This window comes from Mobula hypostoma, chromosome 24, assembly GCF_963921235.1.
Source record: "Mobula hypostoma chromosome 24, sMobHyp1.1, whole genome shotgun sequence".
NCBI classification, from domain to species: domain Eukaryota; kingdom Metazoa; phylum Chordata; class Chondrichthyes; order Myliobatiformes; family Myliobatidae; genus Mobula; species Mobula hypostoma.
The window spans coordinates 41,945,072-41,971,386 of NC_086120.1; the positions used below are offsets into that span (position 1 = coordinate 41,945,072).

Here is a 26,315-nt window from a genome sequence, read left to right on the forward strand (position 1 = left end):
AGAAGTATTTCTGCACTTTTCAATGTCAGCTTTAAGGCCAGTCCTTTGACTACCTTGTTTGGTATTGTTGAGGATAGTGCCACAAAATTGAAGCCATCTAATTTGTGGGTATTGGCCTTTATGTCTCTTATGGCCAGGAGGGCGATCTTGCTCAAGTGGAAGGAGGCTGCCCCGCCCACTCATGGTCAATGGCTATCTGACATTATGTTGTGCCTTGATCTAGGGAAGATTCGTTGTTCGATTTCTGATTCGAAACATGATTTTCTAATGTTATGGGGACCCTTTCTGAATTATTTTCACAATCTTTCAACTGTTATTGAAGGATGGATCTGAGCCATTATTATTATAATATCATATGGTAAGGTATTTTTCTTTTTTCTTTTTTTTTACTAACCAGCTCATTTTGGTAGTGGGGGTAGATTTTTTAAAAATAAAATACAATTATTTTATGCTATTTCATTTCGTAATTCAAACTTTTTTTATAAATGATTGATTTGGAATATGGGATACTGTGATCATATTACTGATTTAAATGTAATTCGTATTTACTTGTATCCTTATGAATTGTGTATTTGTATTCATGTAATTTTTATAATATCAATAAAAATATTGAATAAAGAACACTTATTTAAAGAAAATACTTTTTGAACAGAAGGGATAGGGCATCAACTAACATCAGTTAACAACTAATTCATTGTTCATTATCAAATTGTTTTAAAATGGGATAGCATGGTTTTATACTTGTAAGTTTAAAACAAAGTGTCAGGAGATCAGAAAGCTTTGCAAGTATTAAGTTGTTTTTCAGCAAATTAAATGCTGGAATTGGCTTCTGTTATTTTGTAACTCCATATTTATCCAATCATGTCCACTCTAAAGATGGAATTCAGCTGTGACATCAAGATGAAATAGTTTGCAAGCACGCACAGTCCGGCTTTGATGGTTATTTGGATGAGGTACAGGCAAACCCCATGTAGAGCTGATGATACAGGTGGGGAGGGGTAGGTTGATGTCTGATGAAACAGTTCACATGTTCACATCATAAATTCTCTGTAATGTAAAGCTGTGTCATCTGCACAAACATCAAAAAATGGTTGGAAAAAAGACTGTTTTTATATACATTCTCAAAATCCATGAATCAAAGTTTATTCCATGCCTTCAATTTTTGGTTAGTGATATTGGGTGAATTTCTGTAACCAGAGTGGATGTAACATAGGGCTTGTCTGTATTGACTATAATCCTTTATCATGTCAATAGTTTCATACTAATGACAGATGAAGATGTTGCATTATTCAAAGACAGATTCAGTTCAATTATTTTCCAATTTTTAGAATTAATTACAAAAGCAGCTGAAAAATGAATTGTTTAAGAATGTCCAAGTAATGCAGCACAATGATTTACATGGGTCAAATGCTTAGTTCATCATTAGTGCCTACAAAAGGCTCGCGTTTCAGTCTTCAGTCTTTTGAAATTGGACACTTGCTGCCAGTCATGAAAACAAAGTAAGATTATTTGACATAGTGGCTCATGTCATAAGATCTGGTGTATAGATTGCTCCTGGTTTTTTCTTTTTTGAAAAATTTTCCAGAATTTAATTTACATTGCCATGGTTCTTAAAGTAAATTCCAAATTACTTTCTAAAATTAAAAAAAAACTAACATTGAAAAGAATTGCCCTCTGGTACATTTCCACTCTTTTTTAGTAGAATATTGTGGACAAGCTTCTGCAATAATAAATTAATAATCTTTTCATTGGTTAGCATTTTAAAGTGAACAGAAGTACCTACATCATATAAAGGATTACTTTAATTGATACTATGGCCTTTTATAACTGAATGCAAGTTTGAAACTAATGATTTTGAGCTCAAAGAACCTGTGAAACATCATGATTGCACTGGAACAACTACTGGGAGAGATAAAATTTAGCAATAGATTGCACTTCATTGATTCTACTGAAGTGTATTCTACTGAGTGTGAGACCTAGATGTTGCAGTTCTGTGGAGTATAAGATGTGGCTCCTAGTACCTCCAGTATAGAGCATGTGATAATAAACCTGGTTCTGAATACAGCAGAAGTTTTATTCGTGACTGCAAATTTAGGATTTTTTGGAATTGTGACCCTGATAGAGAGGGGAAAAAAATAACCCTTTGAGCAGCTACTGGTGATCTTTTAAAAGTATTATTGCTAAGTCCACTATAGGACACGGTTCAACTCTCGCTACTGCCTTAAAGGAGACTGTATGTTCTCTCTATGATTTCCTCCCACAGTTCAAAGACATACCAGTTGGTGGGTTAATTGGTCATTGTAAATTGTCCCGTTGTTAGGCAACAGTTAAATCGAGGGTTGCTGGGCGGTGTAGTTCGAAGGACCGGAAGGGCCTATTCCACATTGGATGTTAATAAAAATAAAATAAGTGTTTGGTACATTTCCACTCTTTTTTAGTAGAATATTGTGGACAAGTTTCTGCAATAATATTGTTTAAAGCTGTGTGTCATATGGAACTCTCTGCTACAGGGAGTTAATTTGATGTGTATAGAGCAAGAGTGTGTGTGTGTGTGTGTGTGTATGTATATGTATGTGTGTGTATATATACACACACACACACACACACTATAGTGGTGGGAAGTAGAGGGTTAAGTTTAAAAGTGACATGAAGCAGGATCAGACTGTGAAGCACAAGTATCAGCATGAACGGACAAGGTCAAATGCCATTTCCTTTGAGCATTCCCTGTAATTCTATATAGGACCTTGAGAAACAAAGTTAAGTATTCTCTCTTGTGGAAAAAGGCAGGTGTACTCGTTATCAATTTACAGACCTATCTAAAAATTAATATTGAGTTTTGAGTAGTTTTTCACCCTTTCCACGCATTTCCTTCCCCCAGCTAAAACGGTGGAAAGCTAGATCTTATCATTGATTGTCATCTTAGAGACATTACTGAGCTGCTGGCAGTTGATTGCTAGGGGGTCTCTTACTAACTCATTTTCTGTCGAACTTTTTGCCACCCTTGGTCCTTTCACATTATTTCAACTTGTTTAAAAACTAACCTTATCACCGAATCGTCACTCCTCAGTTTGCCTTTGCCCATTTTCTTATTGCTCCTTAATTATACTGATAAGTAAAATGCATTACTAATCTTTGTTGCAATACAAACAACCCTTGGAAAGCAAGGCTTTAAGCTCTTGAAACTGAAGTTCAGATCAGGACTACAGGCCTGGTACGGCATCCAGTTTAAGTGTACAATATTCAAAAGCTGATATTTGCTTTATTTATAAGTAGCTTGTGCTCAATAAGGTATGGCAGAGTTAGTGAGATTACAATGCCAGCTTTGTTCAGAGATGGTAAAATGTCATGGCAGTCATTTTATCAGAGTAATTGCTTCCTTTTCCATTGATATTTTTGTATATAGTGTGGCTTAATATTTCTTGTGTTATGGGAGAGGGATTACTGCTGTATACCAAAAAGTAAATGGAGTTGAGTGAGTTTACTTTCAATATTATAAACATCTAGGTTAGTGCATTGAAAACATTGTGCTGAAAATCTTTTGTGTAGTGATGGGTCTGTAGTAAAATAAGATCAGTAAAATGTCAAAACCATGCTTCTAACAGTAAAATATTGGCATAATTAAATATAATTGGCTATAAAAGGCTAAACAATAATAGCTCGGATACTTCAGTGAGGAATGAACAAATGCCGCTGAATGAATTGGCCTTTAATATTAAAACTTACCTTCTGGTGCCAAAAGTTTGTTGGGCATTATTTAAGACTAATTTCTGAAAGGTACTTGTACTGGATTGGACAAATTTTAACCTTTTTTGATAAGTTCATTTTGTATCATCAATGTCCATACAGGAATATTATACCAAATAATATATAAGAAAGGTGGGCTGGAGCTTGCAGACGGGCAGAATATTCTTGTAGCAAGGACCAGCTTTTTCATGTTTAACTGTGTGCGAGCTCTTTCAGGAAGATTTTTCTCTGTTTGACAAAGTGGACTATTAGCTTTGCTTTGATTTTTCACAGCAGTACCTTGCCCTTAGCCACTCAAATTGAGATGAGTTCATCCAGACAAAGACAGTCGGGGCACTCTTTCTTTTGCAACTGCTTCAACTACATTCTACTGCAACTTGAGCACACAAGGACAGAATAATTGCTTTTATTTGCCATTCAAAATAGTCATATGTTAAGGTCATGCAGCAGTGAAACAGGCTTTTCAGCCCAGTGCATTTACCTCAAACACTGTAGCTAACTTCACCCATTCCACGAACACATTGTACAGATTTTTTAAGCTTGAATTGAATTGAATTTTTAAATTGTTTTCTGCTGTTATGCCTTTATTTTGGGTCATGACACATTTCTTATTTCTGTGTTGCTCAAGTATTTAATTTATTCTACTAATTAAATATTAAGTTGTTAAACTCATTTTATTTTCAATCTGCAATCTGAAAAACTATCAAGTTATTATGAAATCCTCCAAGGCTATACATGACCTCCCCTGCCTGACTTAAGGATGCCCATACATCTGAATGAGTTGACTTACAAAATTCTGACTTGTAAAGATTTTCTGATGAATTTTTGAAACTAGTTAAGCATCCTTAACTTTCCAGCAAACCTTCGCTCTTGTAAGTGTGAGGTGAATCAGATGATTTGGAGTTGGTCAATGTAGTTGGAGCCTGATTGTGCAGATGTATGCTGTCAAGGCAGGGGCTATATTTTTCACTGGGAATCAGTGGTTTGAGCTTCTTTGTCAGCTATTTAGGGTCTGTATGGGGATGGACTTGTTGGCTGTTGGGTTACAGTGTTTCCTCAGGGTTCAAGCAGTTTATTTTCCTCAGGCATTTGGTGACTGGCGGGATGGATAGGTATTGATTTGTCATTTGCTGAGGGGTTGCAGGGTGGGAATGGGGCTTTCCCACACGTCCTCTGTCCTCCTCCTCAGATCAGGGACCAGATGGAGCAAAGCTGGGAGCACAGAGTGGACTCGTTAACTCACTAAGTTAGGGAGGCTAGGAGGCAGTTGCCCCTCTTGCCCCTCCTGCTGGCTTTCCTATCACCATCTCTCTCACACAGTCTTTGTTTATTTTCGACTTACAAAAAATTTGGGTTATGACAGTCCTCAAGTGGAACCTATTTGTAACCTGGGGTGTACCTGTACTTAAATATCTTATTGTTTGGGTTGGGCATATAATTTGCACCAGAATTTTGTGTAAATTATATATCTTTGGCAAATTAAAGACAGAACATTTGGCCTATGCTGTCTTTTCATCCCACTTTTTCTACCTTATTAACACCCTAACTAATTTTTTTGGTAGCATTAGTTCAAAGTAAGTTTATTATCAGAGTTCATGTATGTTGTCATACTATCTTGAGGTATATCTTCTTGTATGCACTTAGAGGAAAAATAAAGACATTCGATAGAATCTGTGGGAAAGCATACATGAACAAAGATTGAAAAATAACCAATGTACAAAAAACCAACTGTGCAAATGAAAAAAAGCACAATACTGAGAATGAGTAATGAAGAGTCCTTGAAATTATACAAGTAAATACCATAGTCCATTTTGACAGTACAGAAGTGCTCAGAGTTGGCAATCTGTGTCACAAAAATAATGCATGAATTGGCCTTTAGATCTTCCTTGTGTTGGGTCTGTGCCTCAATTTGTTTAATGTACTGAATGAATGTATTGCTTTATAACTGGCCGTGTTAGACTGAACCTGATTGACTGTGATAGTTTGTGACGCAATTAGAAAAGTATTACATTTTGTGGCAGTAATAATTATCTTTATAACCGTAATTGTAAATATTGATTGGAGTCTTTCCAATATGGCTTCATATTAACGGAACATAAAATAGCTCATTTACTTGATTGGGTTGAAATTGATCCTTGTTTCTATTGTTCAACCTGCCTCTTTGACGGTCTAGAACAGGGATTCACAACCTGGTGCTTTTTAAAAAAGGTTGGGAACCCCTAGTCTAGAGTATAGATTCTAAGGGCAGTGCTAGTCTGGAGGATCATTCACGTAGCTCTGCATGAGCTTTGATAGATTGCTGAAACACAGAGGCATGTCAGATTTTGCAGTACTCAAACACAGTACTTAGACAATCAGAGTAGTAATGGGAACAACAATGAATCTCTTGTTTTGGAAGCTAATTGTCATGCTACCATTTAGATTAGTGGTAGAGTGTCCATGGTGGTTAGTGTAGTGGTTACAGCTCAGGGCTTTCCTAAGAAATTCGGAGTTCAATTCCGGTGCCATCTGGAAGGGTTTCGTACGTTCTTCCTGTGACCGTGTGTGTTTCCTCTGAGTGTTCTGGTTTCCTCCCACATTCCAAAGACATTACTGGTTAGTAGGTTAATTGATCATTGTAAATTGTCCTGATGAAGGTTCTCGGCCTGAAACGTCGACTATTTACTCTTTTCCATAGATGCTGCCTGGCCTGCTGAATTCCTCCAGTATTTAGTGTGTATTGCTTAAATTTCCAGCATCTGCAGATTTTCTCTTGATTGTAAATTATCCTGTGATTAGGTTAGTATAAATAGGTGGGTTGCTGGGCGGTGCGGCTTGTTGGGCCAGAAGGGCCTGTTTTACACTATCTCTAAATAACTTCATATTTTTCAAATGTACATTGCAATATAAAGTGAAATGCATTGTTTGCATCAAATCAAATCTGTGGGGAATGTTCTGGACAACCCACAAGCATTGCCATGCCAACATAGCATGCACACTACTTGGTAAGCCTAACTGTATGTCTTTGGAATAATGGAGGAAATTGGAGCACTTAGAGGAAACTCGCATGGTATCGGGGAAGATGGACAAATTCCTCCCTTTACATTCTTGCCGAGATTGGATCCTTCAGTGGGAACAGTCTAGGGTATAGGCCTTTGTGATACTGTTCATTAATATACCACACTGCACTTTTACACAATGTCATTGTAGGAACCTAGGGTACTGAATTCAGCCAACAGAATGCAGATACATTCATATACAAAATATTCACTGAATTCTTGTTATGGCCATCATGTGAAAGATTATTTCAACAGCTTGATACGGTATCATCTAAATAATAGTACTGTGTGTTCATGGATTAATCTCAGTTGCTTTGTATCCTTTGTGGGGGGAAATCCATTCAATATTTCATGAGTTGATTTGAAGAGGATAGCAGAATATGCACATCATGTGGAAGAAATTCGAATATTGCCAAAGATCTTAATGTTTTGGTATTTGTTAGTAACCTTAATAGTAAACTCATAATATTTGAATCATTAAAAAAAAATACATTGTGCAGTTGCAAAAGACTGCAATTTACAAAGTGCAGGGAATACATCTATTTTAACCAAACAAGAAGCACAGTTGTTGCTTCACTTTTCATCTCCTGGTGTCATCTGTGTCCTGGATCAAAACTGTGAGTAAACTGTCACATGCCTATTATTTAATCTGGAAGAGGGGACTGAGTGTGGTGTATCTAAGTTTGCTGATGATATTAAATTGAGTGGAAAATCAAATTGTGCAGAAAATACAGAGAGTCTGCAGAGAGATGTAGATAGGTCAAGCGAGTGGGCAAGAGTCTGGCAGATGGAGTACAATGTTGGTAAATGTGAGTTCATCCACTTTGGAAGGAAAAATGAAAGAGCAGGTAATTAAACAATAAAAAAATTGCAGTATGCTGCTGTGAAGAGGGACTTTGGGAGTGCTTGTGCATGAATCACAAAAAGTTGGTTTACAGGTGCAGCAGGCTATCAAGAAGACAAATGGAATGTTGGCCTTCATTGCTAGAGGGTTTGAATTTAAGAGCAGGGAGGTTATGCTGCAACTGTACAGGGTATTGGTGAGGCCACACCTGGGGTACTGTGTGCAGTTCTGGTCTCCTTGCTTGAGGAAGGATATACTGGCTTTGGAGGCGGTGCAGAGGAGGTTCACCAGGTTGATTCCAGAGATGAGGGGGTTACACTATGGGGAGGGATTGAGTCGCCTGGGACTTTTCTCACTGGAATTCAAAAGAATCAGAGGAGATCTAATAGAAACATACAACATTATGAAAGGGATAGATAAGGTGGAGGCAAGAGTAATGTTTCCACTGGTGGGAAGTCTAGAGCCGGGGGACATAGCGAGGAGTAGATTTATTATGGAGATGAGGAGGAACTGCTTTTCCCAGAGAGTGGTGAATCTGTGGAATTCTCTGCGCAGTGAAGCAGTGGAGGCTACCTCAGTAAATATATTTAAGACTAGGTTGGATAGATTTTTGTATAATAGGGGAATTAAGGGTTATGGGGAAAAGGCAAGTAAATGCAATGCTAAGATATCTGTTTTCGGATACAAGATATTCATCAAACATTATCCAATTTTCGGGTAAATAACTATACCCAAAATTGTGTAGGTCATGTCAGTAATTCTTTAAGAACACAGTACTCTGCTATGTGCTGAAGTATGTTCCCACTGATGGGTGAGTCCAGCAGGAAGGATGTTCCCGCTGATGGGTGAGTCCAGAACCAGAGGCCACAGTTTAAGAATAAGGGGTAGGCCGTTTAGAATGGAGTTGAGGGAAAACTTTTTCACCCAGAGAGTGGTGGATATGTGGAATGCTCTGCCCCAGAAGGCTGTGGAGGCCAAGTCTCTGGATGCTTTCAAGAAAGAGATGGATAGAGCTCTTAAAGATAGCGGAATCAAAGGTTATATGGATAAGGCAGGAACTGGATACTGATTGTGGATGATCAGCCATGATCACAGTGAATGGCGGTGCTGGCTCGAAGGGCCGAATGGCCTACTCCTGCACTTATTGTCTATTGTCTATTGAACTGAGGTTGAGTTTATGGGGCTGCTCCAGGCTTTGTGTCTGAGGACACACTTTTGTTTTAAATGCTATTTGTTTGCTTTTATTATTAACACAATTTGTTTATTTTTTCTCCTTCCCCCTCACAAGAGACTCTGAAGATGCTGGAAATCTTGTGCAACACACATAATGCTGGAGGAATTCAGCAAGTTAGGCAGCATTATGGAGCAGAATTAACAGTTGACATTTTGAGGCAAGACTCTTCATCAGGTTCAGATCTCAGTCTGAGGCGCCAACTGTTTATTCCCCTGCATAGATGTTGTCTGACCTGTTAAGTTCCTGCAGTATTGTGTGTGTGTGTGTTGCTTGACAGAGATATCCACAGTATCAAAGGATTTTAAAAAGATGGACATCTTAATATTTAAAATGCATATGGGATCTTGATTTAGTCCTTTGTCTAGAGAAAACAACAGTCAGTTTCTAGGAAGAAAGCATATGAACAAAAGAGCAGCACTTGTTTAAGTCAGTCAATTCGAGCCTTGCAGCTTCAGGTTATTTTGCCTCAACTGATTTTCATCAGAAATTACATTTGTAAATATTTTATCAAGAAATGTTTCCAGACTTGGATGGTTTGCTCGGGTATCCCTCATGAGGATCCAGGATCTGACATTATTGAAAGAGGTTCTTGATTCAGCAATGTGGGCTCTGGATGAGATTAGAAAAGATCCTGGAAAGCATGCTTGCAATGAAATGGAAAATGCACCATTATCAGAGACTTTGGGAAGTAATCTGATTTTAACATGATGTGGGCAGTGATAGGATTAGGGTATGATCGAAAGGTTTTTGAGCAATTTGCAACTATGAGCAAGAGTGTTGAGGCTTTGTTGGAGCAGGATGGCTACTATGGGGAAGATGTTATTCAAAATGACAAAGCTGTGATGAGGAGTAGGGTTAAATAAACTTGCGTGAGAATCTATTGACCTATTTTGCTTCGAAGTCCTTGTGCTTTTCTTCCGTAGACATAACAGCTGATTTCTGCCCAATGATATCCTTCATAATCCACTATCCTGCAGCATTGACTATTTTCTGATTGTTTTTGTTAACTGCTCATCAAGAGCATTTGGAAAATCTTGTTTGCTGAAGGTTGCCAGTTTTCTGATTATGCCAGAAATGGGAAATTCAGTGTAAGTTTTGAATATCTGTATAGGTTCATGATCACATTTCTGTTTTGAGTTCTTTGTAAATAAATTGCTGGTTAAAACTTGAGCAAAACATGAAAAATTCTAAATGTTCTCAAGCAAAAGCCATTTTGTTTCTTTAATGTATCATTTGTTTGCTCCAATTGATATTCACTAGTATTCTTTGCGAATAACTATTAAGAATTATGCTTTTAAGTTATTTTGTATAAATCATTACCCAACAATAATAATGTAAAATTTCATCTTTAAAAGTTCTGGACACTGTGGGGGAAGCTTTGCAAGCTGCTCTGCAGTTGCTATGCTTTGGAGCAAAAATAAAGTTTAAGATGAAAAGGAAAAGATGTAGTAGGAAGTCAGAGCAGAATTTTTTTTTAACAGAGGGTGGTACATATTTGGAATGAGTTGTCAGAAGAAGCGGTTGTGGCAGGTATAATAACATCTTTTAACAGATAGTTAAACAGATGTATGGATAGGGTAAGTTTAGGAGGCCAAACACAGGAAAATGAGACTAGCTCGGAATGGCATCTTGGTTAGCATAGACTAGTTGGGCTGGCGGGTCTGCTTCTATGCTGTAAGGCTGATGCTTTCTTCAAAAAGTCTGCTGAAGGAACTCAGCAGGTTGGGCAGCATCTTTGCAGGTAAAGGAATAGTCAGCATTTTGGGTTGAGAATGTTGTGATGTCTCAAAAAGGTGGCGTCCATCATTAAGAATCCAGGTCATGCCTTGTTCTCACTGTTACCATCAGAAGGAAGTACCGAATGCTGAAGGCACACACTCACTGATTCAAGAACAGCTTCTTCCCCTCTGCCATCTGATTTTTGAATGGACGTTGAACCCATGAGCACTACCTCACTATTTCTATTTTTGCACTTAATTAATGTAACTTTTTTTATACTGTAATTCACATTTCTTTATTATTATGTATTGCATTGCACTGCTGTTACAAAGACAACAAATTTCATTTCATATGCAGATGATATTAAACCTGATACTAATTCTGATTGAAAATAGTCTACAGGGTCTTTCAACCAGCATTTTGAAAGAGGCATTCAGTGAGCACCAGCCCTCTTCCCATTTAGTCATGCAAATTTTTTCTTTATGTGGTTAAAGTTCTTGGTTCTTAAGCTTTTTGAGAACTTTAGAAAATAAGTTGGAAAGCAATCAATAGACATGTTTTATTGTGAATTATTCCCTTTATTGATAAACTATTTGAGAATTTTTTTAAAAATCAGTTGCTGACCAAAGATACTTGTTAAACATCGTTAATGCTTAATTTAGTTTGTGGGCAGACTTTGTGGTAGAACTGAAGAACAAATGTTTATACAACACTAAGAACAAAGATCATGGTAATAGAAGAAACTCTTTGTGGATATATCTAGCATACAGTCGCAGTCTTCAAGTTCTTTTAAACTGGTGCCCAAAGAAAATCATGTACTATTTATATATAATTGAAAGCTGTGAGGTCATTAATCATTGCGTAAGTGCTGAACTCAGATGGAATTTAAATTGCTGTTGACAAATCAGTGTCATTTGTAATGCATGAACAAATTTTGCTCTTATGCAACGAATATCCAGTATCTGCAACAGTTGGTTTCTCAGAATTGTTGCATTTTGGGAACTACATGTTTTGAGCTCCATTTGGATGACAGTAAATTTAAAATCAGAATTCAGTGTTTTATCACTGACATATGCTGTTTAATTGTTTTGTGGCAACAGTACAGTGCAACTACAAAATTCATCTCAACTTTTAAAAATAAAATTTTCAGCAATGATAAGCTAAGCCATTCTTGCTGAAGAGTTGTGTGAAAGCAGTCCAAAGTGGTTTCCAACCCTTTGTCTAAAGAAGAACTTTGCAAGCGGAAACTAAATTGTTACCAAAACTTTAGCTCTCAAAAAATCTTGTCTTTTTTTTTATATCTCCTTTTCCAGGAAATGGTGTGCCAAGACTGTTGCAGATAAAATCTGTGTGGCCTTCGTTCCTTGTCTCTGGTACTACACACATTTAGAACTGTACAACATGCAGCTGGATAGTGCCTAATGCTTGAAGTGCTTTGTGTCATGGACGGGCCGAATTACCAGCAGAACCATCAAACTGACACTGCAATGTATGGTCTGCAAAATATCCCAGCCCAGTTCTGCCCTTCAGAGGTAAGTGCCCTTCAATACATCTTTTGGGGAGGTATTGGAGGTAGAAAACCGAATTTATTCTGTTGGCATCGGGCTGCTTTCTAATAGTTATTAAATTGAACTTATTTACAAACGTTCGTAAGACAAAACCTATATCTTCAGTTTTACCAAAAAATGGCAGAGAAAAAATACAAATGTGATACTTGGATTTTTATGGCAATTTGTGTGTGTCATCATAAAGTAGTGGCAAGATTGACGTTAGTTTGCTGGGGAGCTAAACTTGAGCATGCATGAAAAATGCTGAAAAATGTGAGGTGCTACATTTTGGTAGGGCTAATCAAAATAGGACATACATGGTAAATGGTAGGGCATTGAGGAATGCTGTAGAACAGAGGGATCTAGGAATAATGGTGCATAGTTCCCTGAAGGTGGAATCTCGTGTGGATAGGGTGGTGAAGAAAGCTTTTGGTATGCTGGCCTTTATTAATCAGAGCATTGAGTATAGGAGTTGGGATGTAATGTTGAAATTGTATAAAGCACTGGTAAGTCCAAATTTGGAGTATTGTGTACAGTTCTGGTCACCGAATTATAGGAAAGATGTCAATAAAATTGAGAGAGTACAGAGGAGGTTTACTAAAACGTTGCCTGGGTTTCATCTCCTAAGTTAGACAAAGGTTGAACAAGTTAGGTCTTTATTCTTTGGAGCGTAGAAGGTTGAGGGGGGACTTGATAGAGGTGTTTAAAATTATGAAGGGGATTGATAGAGTTGACGTGGATAGGCTTCTTCCATTGAGAGTGGGGAAGATTCAAACAAGAGGACATGAGTTGAGAGTTAAAGGACAAAAGTTTAGAGGTAACATGAGGGAAAACTACTTTACTCAGAGTGGTAGCTGTGTAGAACGAGCTTCCAGCAGAAGTGGTTGAGGCAGGTTCGATGTTGTTGTTTAAAGTTAAATTGGATAGATATATGGACAGAAAAGGAATGGAGGGTTAGGGGCTGAGTGCGGGTTGGTGGGACTAGGTGAGAGTAGGAGTTCGGCATGGACTAGAAAGGCCAAGATGGCCTGTTTCTGTGCTGTAATTGTTATATGGTTATCTGGTCTCTTGATAAGAGTCAAAGTATTTGTGAGGACTGAAATGGCCATGGATGATGCTTGATGCTGCTTTCTGCATTTCCTATAAGTTGTTGTGTAGTGAATATCATGTCCAATTGGCAGCTTTGTGGAATGACCACTTTGATTTGGGGAGCAGTGCTTTGGCTACTGGGGAAAATAGTTGTGGTGGAACTGGTGGTGGTCATCCTTGCAACAGGCAGGACTGGGTCTCACCTCTATAAATAAACACCTGCTTTTGTTTTTTTTTGGTGAAATTAGATTTGTCTCCTTTGTTTAAGTAGTTCATGATTATGGCAATGAGATTTCCCACAGTGTCTTGTTCTTCCCAGGCAGAGAGATGGTGATAAATTAGTGACAGAAATCTGTCAAATTTTGGAATGTTAGCAGGAATTCCATTTGCTTCTGAGGCCTTATTGTTTCGCACTTGGCCTTTGACTCCTTATTGGTGGCAAGATTGAACCAGGTAGTTTTCTATGGAATGAAACATACTTGCGAGTGTCAAGGAGCAAGTCACAGTTGAGAAGTTCCTTCCTGTGGGCATCAATTGCCTTTGTTTCCTTGATATTTTTCCTCTTGGTGGCGCCCTTTTGGAACAGAGGCAATTGTCCTTTAACTAAACAGTTGTCAAAGGAAACATTGGAGGGAGAGAACAATTTACAATCACTGACGAGGTTCCAAGATAGCATTAAGGAATTGGCATAGGTTGTATTATCAGTGTTGCAGGACCTGTTACGCTCACTCACCCACCCACCCACCCTTTGTTCTCCCATGTCATAGGTTTTCTGTTGGACTTTCCTCAACTGCTTGTGCAGATCAATATCACCAGTGGTAGAATAAGTGAATAAGCATCACCACCTTCTGAGGCCACCACTCCCAAAATGGGAGCCTAATTATACTTGGGCTCCAATTTGTAGGCCACATCGTCTGACCCCAGATCCTGTGTTCTGAGCAATGTTGTGACAAGATTATCAGGTGGATAGAGTAAAACATTTGAGGATGTTTCAAAGCTTCCTTGGAAGAAAATTTAAAGTCATCATTCCTGGGAATCTGTGCTCAAACTGGAGAAGGAAAATTCACTTGTTGAGATCCTGAATCTGTGTGGACTAAACATGTAATCAGTAGGGATATACCATCTCTCAAACAACTGTCTATTAGCTGTGTCTAACATGTCTTGCACCCCAAATCCCCAGGTTGTGTGCAACTGCTTGTGAAATAGTTTGCGTGGTCTTCATATTTTCTGCTTAAAACGTATTTGATATATATTGGTGAAGGTGTTAGTGTGCATGACCCTGTCATCGCGAATTAATTTGGATTCTGGAAGCTCGTTCCTCAATCACACTTTATTTACTTGTGCACATGGAGAACAGCATGGCCCCTGTCACCCACACTGTTCTGAAGTCTTGACAGAGAAATGCCATTTTTGTACACGATGGACTCGTAGTTACAGTTATTGACCAATTGATAACCATGTCAATGTTCAAATTTACTTGCAAGATCATTCGGCATTGCAATACAGGTATTAAAAGTCAATAGAAACTACAAGCTAACAACTGATGATACTTTGAAGTTAGTAAAGTAAATGCCCCTTAGTTGGTTGAAATTTTCTTTGAACGGGTTCCATGGTGTTTCTTTGTTTTGTGGCTGTCTGCGGGAAGACAAATCTCAGGGTTGTATTACTACATACATATTTTGATAATAAATGTACTTTGAATCTTTGATTCTTGGTCCTTGTCTTTGCACATGGCTCCCGTCCCTTGCTATGCAATGGAACCTATGCTCTTCAAGACTTTCTTGCCTGAACATTATCTTAACCCGTTTTGTCACAACTTCCATACACCTAATGCCCACTGAAAGTATGCACCTCAGTTTACACCTCAGTTGCACAACCCATATGTATGGATATGATGCTTAAAACTGAATTCGTGCTGCTGTTAGAAATGAGCTAGGTGCTGAAACATTGAATCTGCTTCCATTATCACTTTGAAGATGCTCTTCTGTACATGAGTGTTGTGATTTCTACTAGTCCATTGTGAGGTCTTGACAGTTACGGTTGGGAGTGGGAGGTAAGAATTGATGGAGGCAGCCTAGTGGTGAGCTTTCAGGCAAGACTGAGCAGCTCATCTGATAATTGGAACATGGAAAATGTTGGAAATACTCAAGGTCAAAACAATGTCTATGGAGAAGGAAACAAAATTAATAATTCACAAACAGCAGAAAATCTGCAGATGCTGGAAATCCAAGCAACGCACACAAAATGCTGGAGGAATTCAGCAGGCCAGGCAGCATCTATGGTAAAAAGTACACTCAACATTTCAGGCCGAAACCCTTCATTTGTTAACCTTTCATCTTTGTCTAATACTCATTAATATGATCCCAGTTTTTAATATGCACATAGTGTCACACCTAGCCATTCACTTGTTGCTAATCACTAGAGCAAACCAAGGTGGCCACAGTGTAAGATTATAGGTCGCTACAAATGTTTCCAAAATAAAATTCTAAATCAAAGTATGCCAGTGTGTGATGTGGACATTGTGGGCAAGCCATTTTTATAATATCGAAAGTAAACTCACTCAACTCCATTTCAAACACTGCAATGAAAGCATGAGATTTTTGCCCTTCATGTTGAGCCATCAGTGGCCTAATGGTCATCGAATGGTTCCATATTGCAAAAGTTGAGCTCCTGGCACTGTACAAAGCCATGTGTAATGTATTTGTCAGACTTCTATGCTGTTTGACATAACACACGGCTTTCTGGCAATGTAGCAAGCATTTCATTGTGGTTTTAGATTGCCCTGTCAAATCCTCTATCAGATAATCTTGTGTATGAGCTTACCAGCAAGGAGCTGCTATCATGAATTATCCTTCTCATCCTGATTGCGGGGCATTAAATTTTTATTTCACGTTTGTTGTGAGGTATTTCAAGCTTCCATTTAGCAAGAGTTTGCCAGGTAGGCTGAGAACATCGTTGAATGGGTTCCTTTGAGATGGAAATATCTATCATCTTAGCCAACTCATGGAAACCAGTGACCCAAAACCAGACAGCATAGAGAACTAGAAGTCTCGTGGGGAGCTTGCAGAAGTTCAGTGTAAGTGATAGAGACCAAGCTATTGGACTATCTGTCCTACAATTCATCTCCCATGCAACCCATGACCACCTTAGCCATTTGTCGCCCACAGATCTGGAGTGAAAATTAGACCATTACAATTCCCTGGAATTTACTCAGAAGAAAGATTCAAGCTTTGCTAATCTCTAAATTGCTTGCATTGTCCGTTATAAGTTTGGCAAATCAATGTCAATATTTCAACTTCACTCTCTTGCGCTTGTGCCATGAGCTCAGTCCTTGGCTATCTGAAAAGGGAGAGCTTTAATGATGACCTTTAGGAGGGGACTGAAGTGTTTAGATGGCAGAGAATATGGTAGAGGAGAAGGACAATTTAGTTGTGCAACAACCAATATTTTCAGCCATGCCCATGGACACAATTAAAGTAATCCGTGGAAGAATTGTTTCCATGCGCCTTTCAATTGGCTCTCTACAATTTGGTCTAGGTTAAGTAAGAAATGACATTTTTTGTACTAGTGGGGAATGTCGGAGGAAAATTCTTTGCACACAGTGGTAGGTATTTGGAATGCCATGCCATGTGTGGTGGTAAAGCAGATATAATAGGACATTTAAAAGACTTAGGCATGTGGATGATAGAAAAATGGAACGTTATGTAGGAGGAAAGAGATTTATCCTAGAGTAGGTTAAAATATCAGGAAAACATCATGGGCCGACGGGCTTATACTGTGTTGTAATGTTGTATGTTCTATATTTGGGTGATGTGCCATTTGTAATGGAGAGCTGTGAAATATGGATACGAGGCTAGCAGCAATTTTTCCATTGATGTGGTGGAACAAATAAATATCCTGATATCTAAAGGTTTGAGTACTTGGGATATGGTGACTCACTTTTGAAGGTAGATCTGATGATGAGGAACTGGCTACATGATACATTTGCTAACTTTGGCTGTTAAAATAAAGTCAGAGAATGCTTTGAGATGCTGCATTTAGGTCATTGTGGTTTCACACCTGGGCATGACCTCCATTGTTTCCTCCTGTTATGATAGGTTGAGGACAAACTGCAGGTACAAAACTAGTTGTACTTCCAAAAAGGCCACAAGCACAGCTTCAGGCAAAGGAGGAGCTTGCTTTCTCCCACAAAATACTCTTTCAAATTCCAGGTCAACTTTGCTGTAGAATAGCACTTGCAGTTTTATTTGACCTCTTCGGTGATCTTAAATGGTTCTCACTGTGCATTATTTCTCCTGTGGTGTCCTAATAGTGAATGGAGTAAACAGTACTGATTGAAATCAGTAATCATTAATGTAACATTCTGCCTGGTTACTCATTGTCAGCCGTGCAACTGATTTTTAGATGTTGCACATTTTTAGCCCCATGTGAAGAGCATGTCTTAAGATAGGTTGAGCAAGCTAGGGATTTTCTCTTTGGAGCGAAGGAGAATGAGAGGTGACTGAATAGAGATGTACAAGATAAGTGGCATAGATTGAATGGATAGCCAGATAATTTTTTTTTTACCAGGGCAGAAATGGCTAATATGAGGAGGCATGATTTTAAAGTGATTGGAGGAAAGTATGGAAGGGAAATGTCAGAAGTTAGTGGAACGTGCTGTCAGGGATGGTGGTAGAGGCAGATACATTAGGTTCTTTTAAGAGACTTTTAGATGGGCACATGGATGATAAAAATACGGAGGGTTATATGGGACAGAAGGGCAAGATTGATTTTAGTAGATTAAAAGATCAACACAGCATCATGGGTTGAAGAGCCTGTACTGTTCTATGCAATATGTATTTTATATTGCAGAAGGTTAACAGTTTATCTCTAGCTTTTGAAAACATTCAGTTACTTTTTCCATAGTCATCCAAGGTCCTTCTTTTCATGTATTCAGTTTCCTTTTGTAAGTTAATCAGCCTCCATCTGCCTTTCTAGGTGGTTCTCTGTTGCGATTAATAAGATTCGCTCCCTCTCTTTTGGTTCTTTTACCAGCTACTTTTAATCTCTATCCTCTTCTGGTAATTGACTCTTTGGAAGCAGCTTCCTTATAAATTCTGTATAATTTTTAGGGCCTCCACCAAATTTTTCCCCAATCTCCTGTATAATTTTTAGGGCCTCCACCAAATATTTCCCCAATCTCCTTATGTGTTTCAGGAAACAATCCCAGATTCCCCATTCACAAACAAGAGAAGGGTCTCAGTCTGAAACGTCAACCGTACCCTTTTCCATAGATGCTGCCTGGCCTGCTGAGTTCCTCCAGCATTTTGTGTATGTTGCCCAGATTCTCCATTCTTGTTACAAGTCTCATGTTCCAAGTAAATGTTTTGTTTCAACTCCCCTTTATAAAAAAAATTGTGCCCAGAAATGGACACAGTAGCCCTTTTGAAACCAAAACAGTATCTTTTTGAGGTTCATCTTAAAAGTTGCTTTTGTACTTTTATGCCTCTATTTAAAAAAAACATAAAGCTTGCATTGAGCACACTTCTCAACACTTTTACTCAAAACATAAGATCTCAACATTTGAACCTCCTTAAAACTGTAACATTAATTCCTTCCTTTGCATTCCCTTTTAAAATGCATGACTTTAAAAAAAAAGTTAGCTTTCATCTTGGAGCTATATTTGTACATTATTGTTACCATATCATTTGTGAAAACTAATGTCTGCTTGTTTGATAAATGTAGGTTAAGGGCTGCTGAAATTGCAGAGTCTGCCATATTAACCACTTAGATCTGTGCCCTGTGACAAGTATTGAGAGCCAAAGCTACCAGCTACAAACCTGTCCACATCATTTGATTATATCACTCAGTACACCCCCAGATGTCTGCTTTTGTCAGACAACACATTGAGTCTTGATGTGTGTTTTTACCCTGTCTAGATTTGTGCCCAATGTGATCTGATGGAAAAGGGCAGGGGAGAATATTGTTAGAAGTCAGAAGCCAAATTTATGAAGTGCTCTGTATTGACAATGAGCTAAGTAAAGACATATAATATTTCTCTACATAGGGAGAGGCAATTGTTAATATAGTTAAGTGGATTTGCCCAGCTGTCTTGCAGTCATTGCTTATTCATGGACTGCACCTGCTCTGCATTTGTGGCACAGTGTTGTGTATGTTTAGTTTTTTTATTAATGGAGAGTGGTATTGTCTGCTTTTTATGGGAAAGTTCATACTGTTGTATCACTGTGAAGGGTGAAGGAGTCTTTCCTAATTTGCTAACTCTGCACTCAGTGGCCACATTATTAGGTACACCACTACACCTATTGTTAATACAAATATCTAGTCAGCCAATCATGTGGCAGTAACTTAATGCACAAAAGCTTGCATGTTCTGACCAAACATCAGAATGGGGAAGAAATGTGATCTATGTGACTGACTGGAATGATTGTTGGTGTCAGACGGAGTGGTTTGAGTATCTCAGAAACTGCTGATCTCCTGAGATTTTCACGCTCAACAGTCTCTAGTGTTTACAGAGAATGGTACAAAAAGACAAAAAAAATCTAGTGAACTGCAGTTCTATGAGCAAAAGCTCCTTGTTAATGGGAGAGTTCAGAGGAGAATGGCCAGACTGGTTCAAGCTGACATTAACTCAAATAACTACACGTAACAGTGGTGTGCAGAGGATCATCTCCGAATGCTCAGCACAATGCACCTTGAAGTGGATGGGCAGCAGAAAAAAACTACATTGGGTTCCAAGGTATACCTAATAAAGAGGCCTTTGAGTGTCTGTGTGTCTTACTTTTTATGTCATTAGTAACTTGCAGAGTACTAATTTTAACTTGCACAGAAAGCTGGAGATAATATCTGTAAGTAAATTAGGCAAATAAACTGATTCACTTGATTTAATTAATAATTAGACATTGAACATTGAATCTGCGATGTACAGTTTCTGATTGTTCAGCATCTGATTCGCTTATCAGAATAACAAGAATACTATTATCCAAGGCTCTGTATCTGCATACTCATGTGGTCAACTGGAGGTGTGGGGACTGCTGTATGTTTGGGGTTGGAGGTGGGGGGAAGGCTCATGGATATAATCAGGTTTGCAGCCAGAGCTGAGGTTCAAAATTCAGGATCAAGTCTGGAGTGCTTCTGAGTTTCAGATTAAAGCTGAAACTTGCAGGGTTTTATTTCCCACTGTTCTAAAAACTCACTGGGGCTTAGTTTCCAACTCCGCTTAAACTTGGGAGGTTTATTATACCACTGTGTTTATATAAAAAAAAATACAGTGATATCAGAGTCTGGTAGAAAATATAGTAACCCTTTGTTTGGTGAATGTAGTAATCTGATATCAGCAAAGTCCTGAGAGTGTCAGATGCAGTTTTACTGCGCCCTGTAGGACTAGGGATAGGAAACACTGCTTGTATAATTGATTATTATCTGCAAAAATAGAGGCAAACTATGATATGAATCCTTAAAGGAAAGGTCTCTATGTTTGGTCAACAGAACATAGGGCTGAATCATGCTTCTGCAGCAGGAAGGTCCAAAGGAATTCTCAACATTCATTATTCACAAATGAGGATGAGTGATGAACAGTACCCCTCTACATCTGAAACTTACTGATACATGACATTACATCTGTCGCTTTAGTCTAATTGTTTTAAGTAACTTTCTTTTTAAAAGACACTTGCTCAGAGTAGCATACACAAGATTCTGGAGGAACTCAGCAGGTCAGGCAGCATCTCTTAAAGAAGGGTAAAGAGTTGATGTTTTGGGCCCAGGCTCTTCATCGGGACTGGAAAGGAAGGTGGAAGAAGCCAGTATAAAATGATGTGGAGGGAAAGAGCATAAGCTGGAAGGTAATATGTAAAGGCAGGTGAAGGGAAAGCAAGTGGGTGGGGGAGAAGGCTGAAGTGAGAAACTGGGAGGTGATAGATGGAAAAGTTTGAAGAAGAGAGAGTGGACCATGGGAGCTGACTTATTTAGTACTTTTTTAGTGTCAGGATTTCAGAGGCTCTCCTTTAAAAAGGATTCACATTTTGAAAGACAAAGTTACATTCCCAGCTTTGCCTCTTGTCAAAGACTATTAGAATGCTCTAGGGCTGGAGCCTTTTGGTTAAGAGCCTGAACATTGAGACCTCAACTGGATTTGTCCTCTATTCATAAGTCCTCTGTATGAAAGAGAACATTTGATTAAGTAATACATTATTAAAGGCTGGGTGAACTGCTGTATGGATATTTTAAGTATAATGGGCAATGGGTGCAGAGTGCATCTATGGAAATAAATGAAAATCTAAAGGCCCAGAAGAGTTAATAACACAATGTTCATAAATCAAGGAAAATACTGTATCTGGCCCAGGTAAAGTTAGGTTGCTGAGAAACTGTAGGCAGTAAGTCCGAACAGTGGACTGGTCTCGACATAGTTTGGTCCATTACATATCTGCTACCTGATGTATTAACCCTGACCCCACAACCTTTTCATTCTGGCCAAGATCCTGTGTTATTTGTGCTGAATAGTCTTGCCAAACAATTATACAAAATCAGAACTGCATGTTTACTATTGAGTTTTGGATTGTAGGTCAGGGATATAAACATTTCATACCTCATTCATCTCTTAAGGTGCTGGATGGACACAGTCTGAGAAGAATGTGTGCTTCTCAGAGCACATCCATTCGGCAACTTTGAGGTGAATTACATAGCATGCTACCCTTGTCCTCATTCAGTGTATGGAGACCAATGTCTTGATTCACCAGTGACCTTGTTATAACAGAGCATAACTTGGAATTGAAATGCTTTCCTGGTAAACCTGTTAATTTTTGATTAATATAATCTTCCTTCAATTTTCACTATCAACCGTTAAACACTTTCTGTATCTTGGCGGCAAAGTCAAGTATGGGTAACTACTAGTTTCACAAATAATGACACAAGAATTTAGGCTGCAACTTACACACTCAATAGTAAATAAAACACGCCATTAGATTCTGGGAAAACAAATTTTAAAAAATAAAGCAGGGAAAAGTTTCACTATAAAGTGAACTGGCATTGAGATTTGGGTATACTACCCCTGCCACATGTCCCACACCCAGTAAGAAATAAATGTCTTCAAGTGGCAGCTGGATTTACTTGGTTTTGTGTGATTTTACAGCATTATGAACCATGATGTCATGCCTAATTCCTTGGAGACCTGTGAAACAAAACATTCGGCATGTAGCTTTTCAGGTGATCATGCCACTCCTTAGGCAGTGTTTCAGATTTCAAGCATCCTTTGGGTAGAAAAGTAAATCCCCTCTAAATGTCCTTTCCTGTACTTTAAACAAACACTGTGTGGTTATAGATCCACTAAGGAAAGAGAAATTTCTCTGGATGATTTAAATGCCAGACCATATTGAAAAGGCAGGGCATCGGGCCTGCTCACTGCTCTGCAACGTTTACTCAGATTTACTCTGAACTGTTCCCGAGGCTGTGGCCTGCTCCAGCTTCATGTCTGTGAACTCACTTCCATTCTGAATGCATACTTTTATTATTTGTACAGTTTTTTTTCTCCCTGCACATTAGGTTTTTGAGTTTTTTTTATTTTTGGGTTCTTTTGGGTTTTTTTGTTTTGTGGCTGCCTGTAAGAAGATGAACCTCAAGGTTGTATAATGTATTCGTACTTTGAACTATGTTCCTTGTATACCTCACTGAGATCCCTTCTCAAGTTTCTCTGTATCAAACAAAACTAACCAGCTGGGACTCTAGACTATTATACTGATTGATTGTGATACCCTGGCTTCACTGCTAGCGTAATGGTCTTTCTGTAGAAGCAGTGTTTAGGTTATGGTTAGAGATAACGGGTGCTGTAGAATGTGAGCCATCCAATCAGGGGAGCAGGTTTTTGAGTTGTATACCTGCACCGTTGTGAGCTGGGGTCCTTTGTTCAGCGGGAAAGGAAGAGGGAGGACACTGGAGAGAACCGGTCGGTCATAGGATTCGACCTGGTGGGAGACCATGATTCCATGGAGCAAGGTGCTGGGGTCTACTCAGGATCGGAGAATATTACTTTTGGGGAAGTGTTGAGCTCCAACTTGTTCACATTTGACTGTTTAATTATAATGGGCCCTTTTTGTTTGTTTCTTTCTTTTCTTTACTAACCCTTTAGTTAAGTTACGATTCATAAATATAATTCCGTTAATTGTATGCAGTGTGCTGTCTGTCATTTCTTGGAACGGATTTGTAACAAATTACACAGCGTTTACACAAACCGGGGATTGGGGTGGGAGAGCCATCTCAATCGCATGGATTTAGCGGGACCAGAGTGTGTATTCCCTAGACTTGGGCTGCAAAGGAAACTGGGGTGGGGGGGGGGGGGAGTTCATGATTATGTAATATTTTAGGAATAATCCTCAAATATGATAGTTTCCTGTGATTGTCTTCATGACCATACTTGCATTTATAAGAGCATTTTTTAAATATCCTAAGTCGTCTTAAGTACAAATAAAGTTTGACTGTGATTAATAAGGGGAAAATTCACTAAACCTTGGTCAAAAAGGAGTTTGGCTATCCTAGCAAAGAGAAAAACGGGGAAGCTAAAAGATTGAGACAGAATTCTAGAGCTGACAACTCCGTTGGTAGTACTAACTAAATTAGAGTGCAGAGATTTTACAGTCAGTTTGAGCAATACAGGGCCCACTCATATTCTGAATTGTCTAACTGTTCACCATTTCAACAGATTTGGCATTCACATTTAAGATGGCAGGTAAAGTGGATACATGGCACAGAAGGAAAACCTAGGAAAGGAATAATAAATTAGGATATCCAATGGTTGTGTGGCATATTGAAGGCTTACAAAATATGGGGTGTTTAGATCAGTTGTGAAGCAGGAGCACTTGAAAATGCAAGAAAAAAAGAAAATGACTTTTTTTGCTTACATATGTTCAAGAAACACAAAGGTTTGCTGTACTATCATTCCTGAAATGACAAACAAAATGTTAACAAGATTTTCTAACAAAGCTGTCTATGAAATGAGGACATCCACAGATGGGAAAAATGATATTTAAAAAGGATACAAGAGGCTTGGAAGAGGTATATGATTATAACCAATCGTTAGGTAGGTTTCACAGTGCTGATCCTGCCTAAACCAAACCTACCTAAGGAAAGTGGGTGATGTAACATTTATGAAGCTATTAAAGATACTGGAAATGACATGTCAGCATGACATGAGTGCTTCTAACACCAGATTTTCCCTTAAGGTATCCAATATTTGGTTTTAATATAGTTGAGTTCTTTGTTATCAGCTGTTGATCCCATCTAGAGAAAGGACTGATCTATGATTTGATCCCATCTAGCGAAAGGACTGATCTATGGTTCAAAACTAATGCAGAATTGTCTAAGTTGCAATTTAAAAAAATGGTTTGTTTTATAATAATTTTTTTATTTAGAGATACAGTGCATAGCAGGCCCTTATGGCCCAATGAGCCATGTTGCCCATCAACCCTACCCTAATCACAGGACAATTTACAGTGACGAATTAACCTACCAACCAATACGTCTTTTGAACTGTGGGAGGAAACTGAAGCACCCGTAGGAAATCCAATCGTCACGCGCAGAACTTTGCAAACTTATGGGCGGCACTGGAATTGAACTCTGAACTCTGAACTCTGACCGTCTGCACTATAATAGTGTTGAGCTAACTGCTGTGCACTGTGGTGCCCAAAATGAAATAATAGAATCAACAACTGGGAGAAACATGAACAGGAGAACAGTAGATATTGTTCTGTTTCTCGTTTTTTTAAAAGATGTTTTTTACTCCATTTGGTAAAGTTACAAGTATGACTCTGTGACATTGCTTTCAAAAGTGAGTTGAGTGTTGAGAACAAAGTTATTTTTGCTGAAAAATAAGTCAAGGTATTCTTTTGCTTGATTTTTAAAAATAGATTATTTTTACAAACTGTAGATTTCACGATAAACAATGGATATCACAACCTGAATTTTATTGCTATTTTAGAGGCAGAGGTTTAAAGGGGCCAGTCCATTGAAAAGAATCAGCAAGTGGAAGAGAAGGAAAGTTGATTGTTCCAAAAGCATGTTTTAGCATTGTTGTCTTAAGGTTAAAGTAAGTTTTAAAATTGAATGTAGAGTTATACCATTAACTTGAATGTTCGTTAATTGAATATTTTTCTTCTCTACACTCTCTTGCGTGATGCAGCATTCTTTGCTAAAAAGGGAGTGCCATATTGTTCTACAGTGAGGCATGAAGAGTTGTGCAAAAATGAACCTAATGACCCACATACAGGTGCTTTTCCTTTTACTTGGAACCTTCCAGCATACCCTTGTGAAAGTCAAAAGCTTGCTACCAGAAAGAGTTATGGGTGCAGGACTATTTTCTCTTGGCTATCAGCCAAGGTTTGGAACAATCTTTGGCATTTTTGCTGAAAAATTGCAAATCTGTATAGAGGTAGGGAAAAATGCAAAGGGCGCTTCCACTGCAGCTATATTAATTTTTATTTTCACAAATATTCCCTGAATTTTTGTAACAACTGAGTGGAGGCTCAAAATTATACAGGCAGTCCCCGGGTTACGAACGAGATCTGTTCCTAAGTCTGTCTTTAAGTCGAATTTGTAGGCAAGTTGGAACAGGTACACACGGTTCTTATTTAGCATCAGTTAGTCAAATGTTTGTCTTGGCATATAGTATATATTTTACCTTTCTATGCATATGAAACACTTAAAATGCTTTCAAATACACTAAAACATCTTAAACATAATAATACAGTACATAATAATAAAAGGAAAGTTACGTCTCATCCAGAGTTTCTCTGGTTAGCGGACGATTTCCCTCCACGCCTCTCTGACGTAGTGGGGAACCGCATATGAGGCAAGTTACAGCAGTGGTTTGCCATTGCCTTCTGCTGGGTGAGTTTCCAAAGACATCACCAGCTTGCATGGAAAGCGTGCAGGAGAGTCAGCTGGATTCGAACTCGGGACCTTTTGTCCCGAAGTCCGACACTGATGCCACTATGCCCCCAGCCGGGTCACATAATATTACAGTTATAATAAAAGTAACTACATATGGTACTGTACTGAAGAGAGAGGGAATCTGTATGTCTGTAGGTGCACTTTTTTCCTCTTCAGAAATGTAGGTC

At 38.5% G+C, this 26,315-nt stretch overlaps 1 protein-coding gene across 3 annotated transcripts in view; it reads left to right on the forward strand.

Annotated features, from left to right (window-relative positions):
• The window catches only part of LOC134337415 (protein strawberry notch homolog 2-like), a 186,344-nt gene that overhangs the window by 9,026 nt on the left and 151,003 nt on the right, over positions 1–26,315 (forward strand). For all 3 annotated transcript variants that reach the window (XM_063032390.1, XM_063032393.1, XM_063032391.1), the window contains exon 2: positions 11,893–12,111. In XM_063032390.1, the coding sequence (XP_062888460.1) occupies positions 12,001–12,111 (111 nt within the window). In that variant the 5' untranslated portion in view covers positions 11,893–12,000. The remainder of the gene's footprint in view (positions 1–11,892; positions 12,112–26,315) is intronic.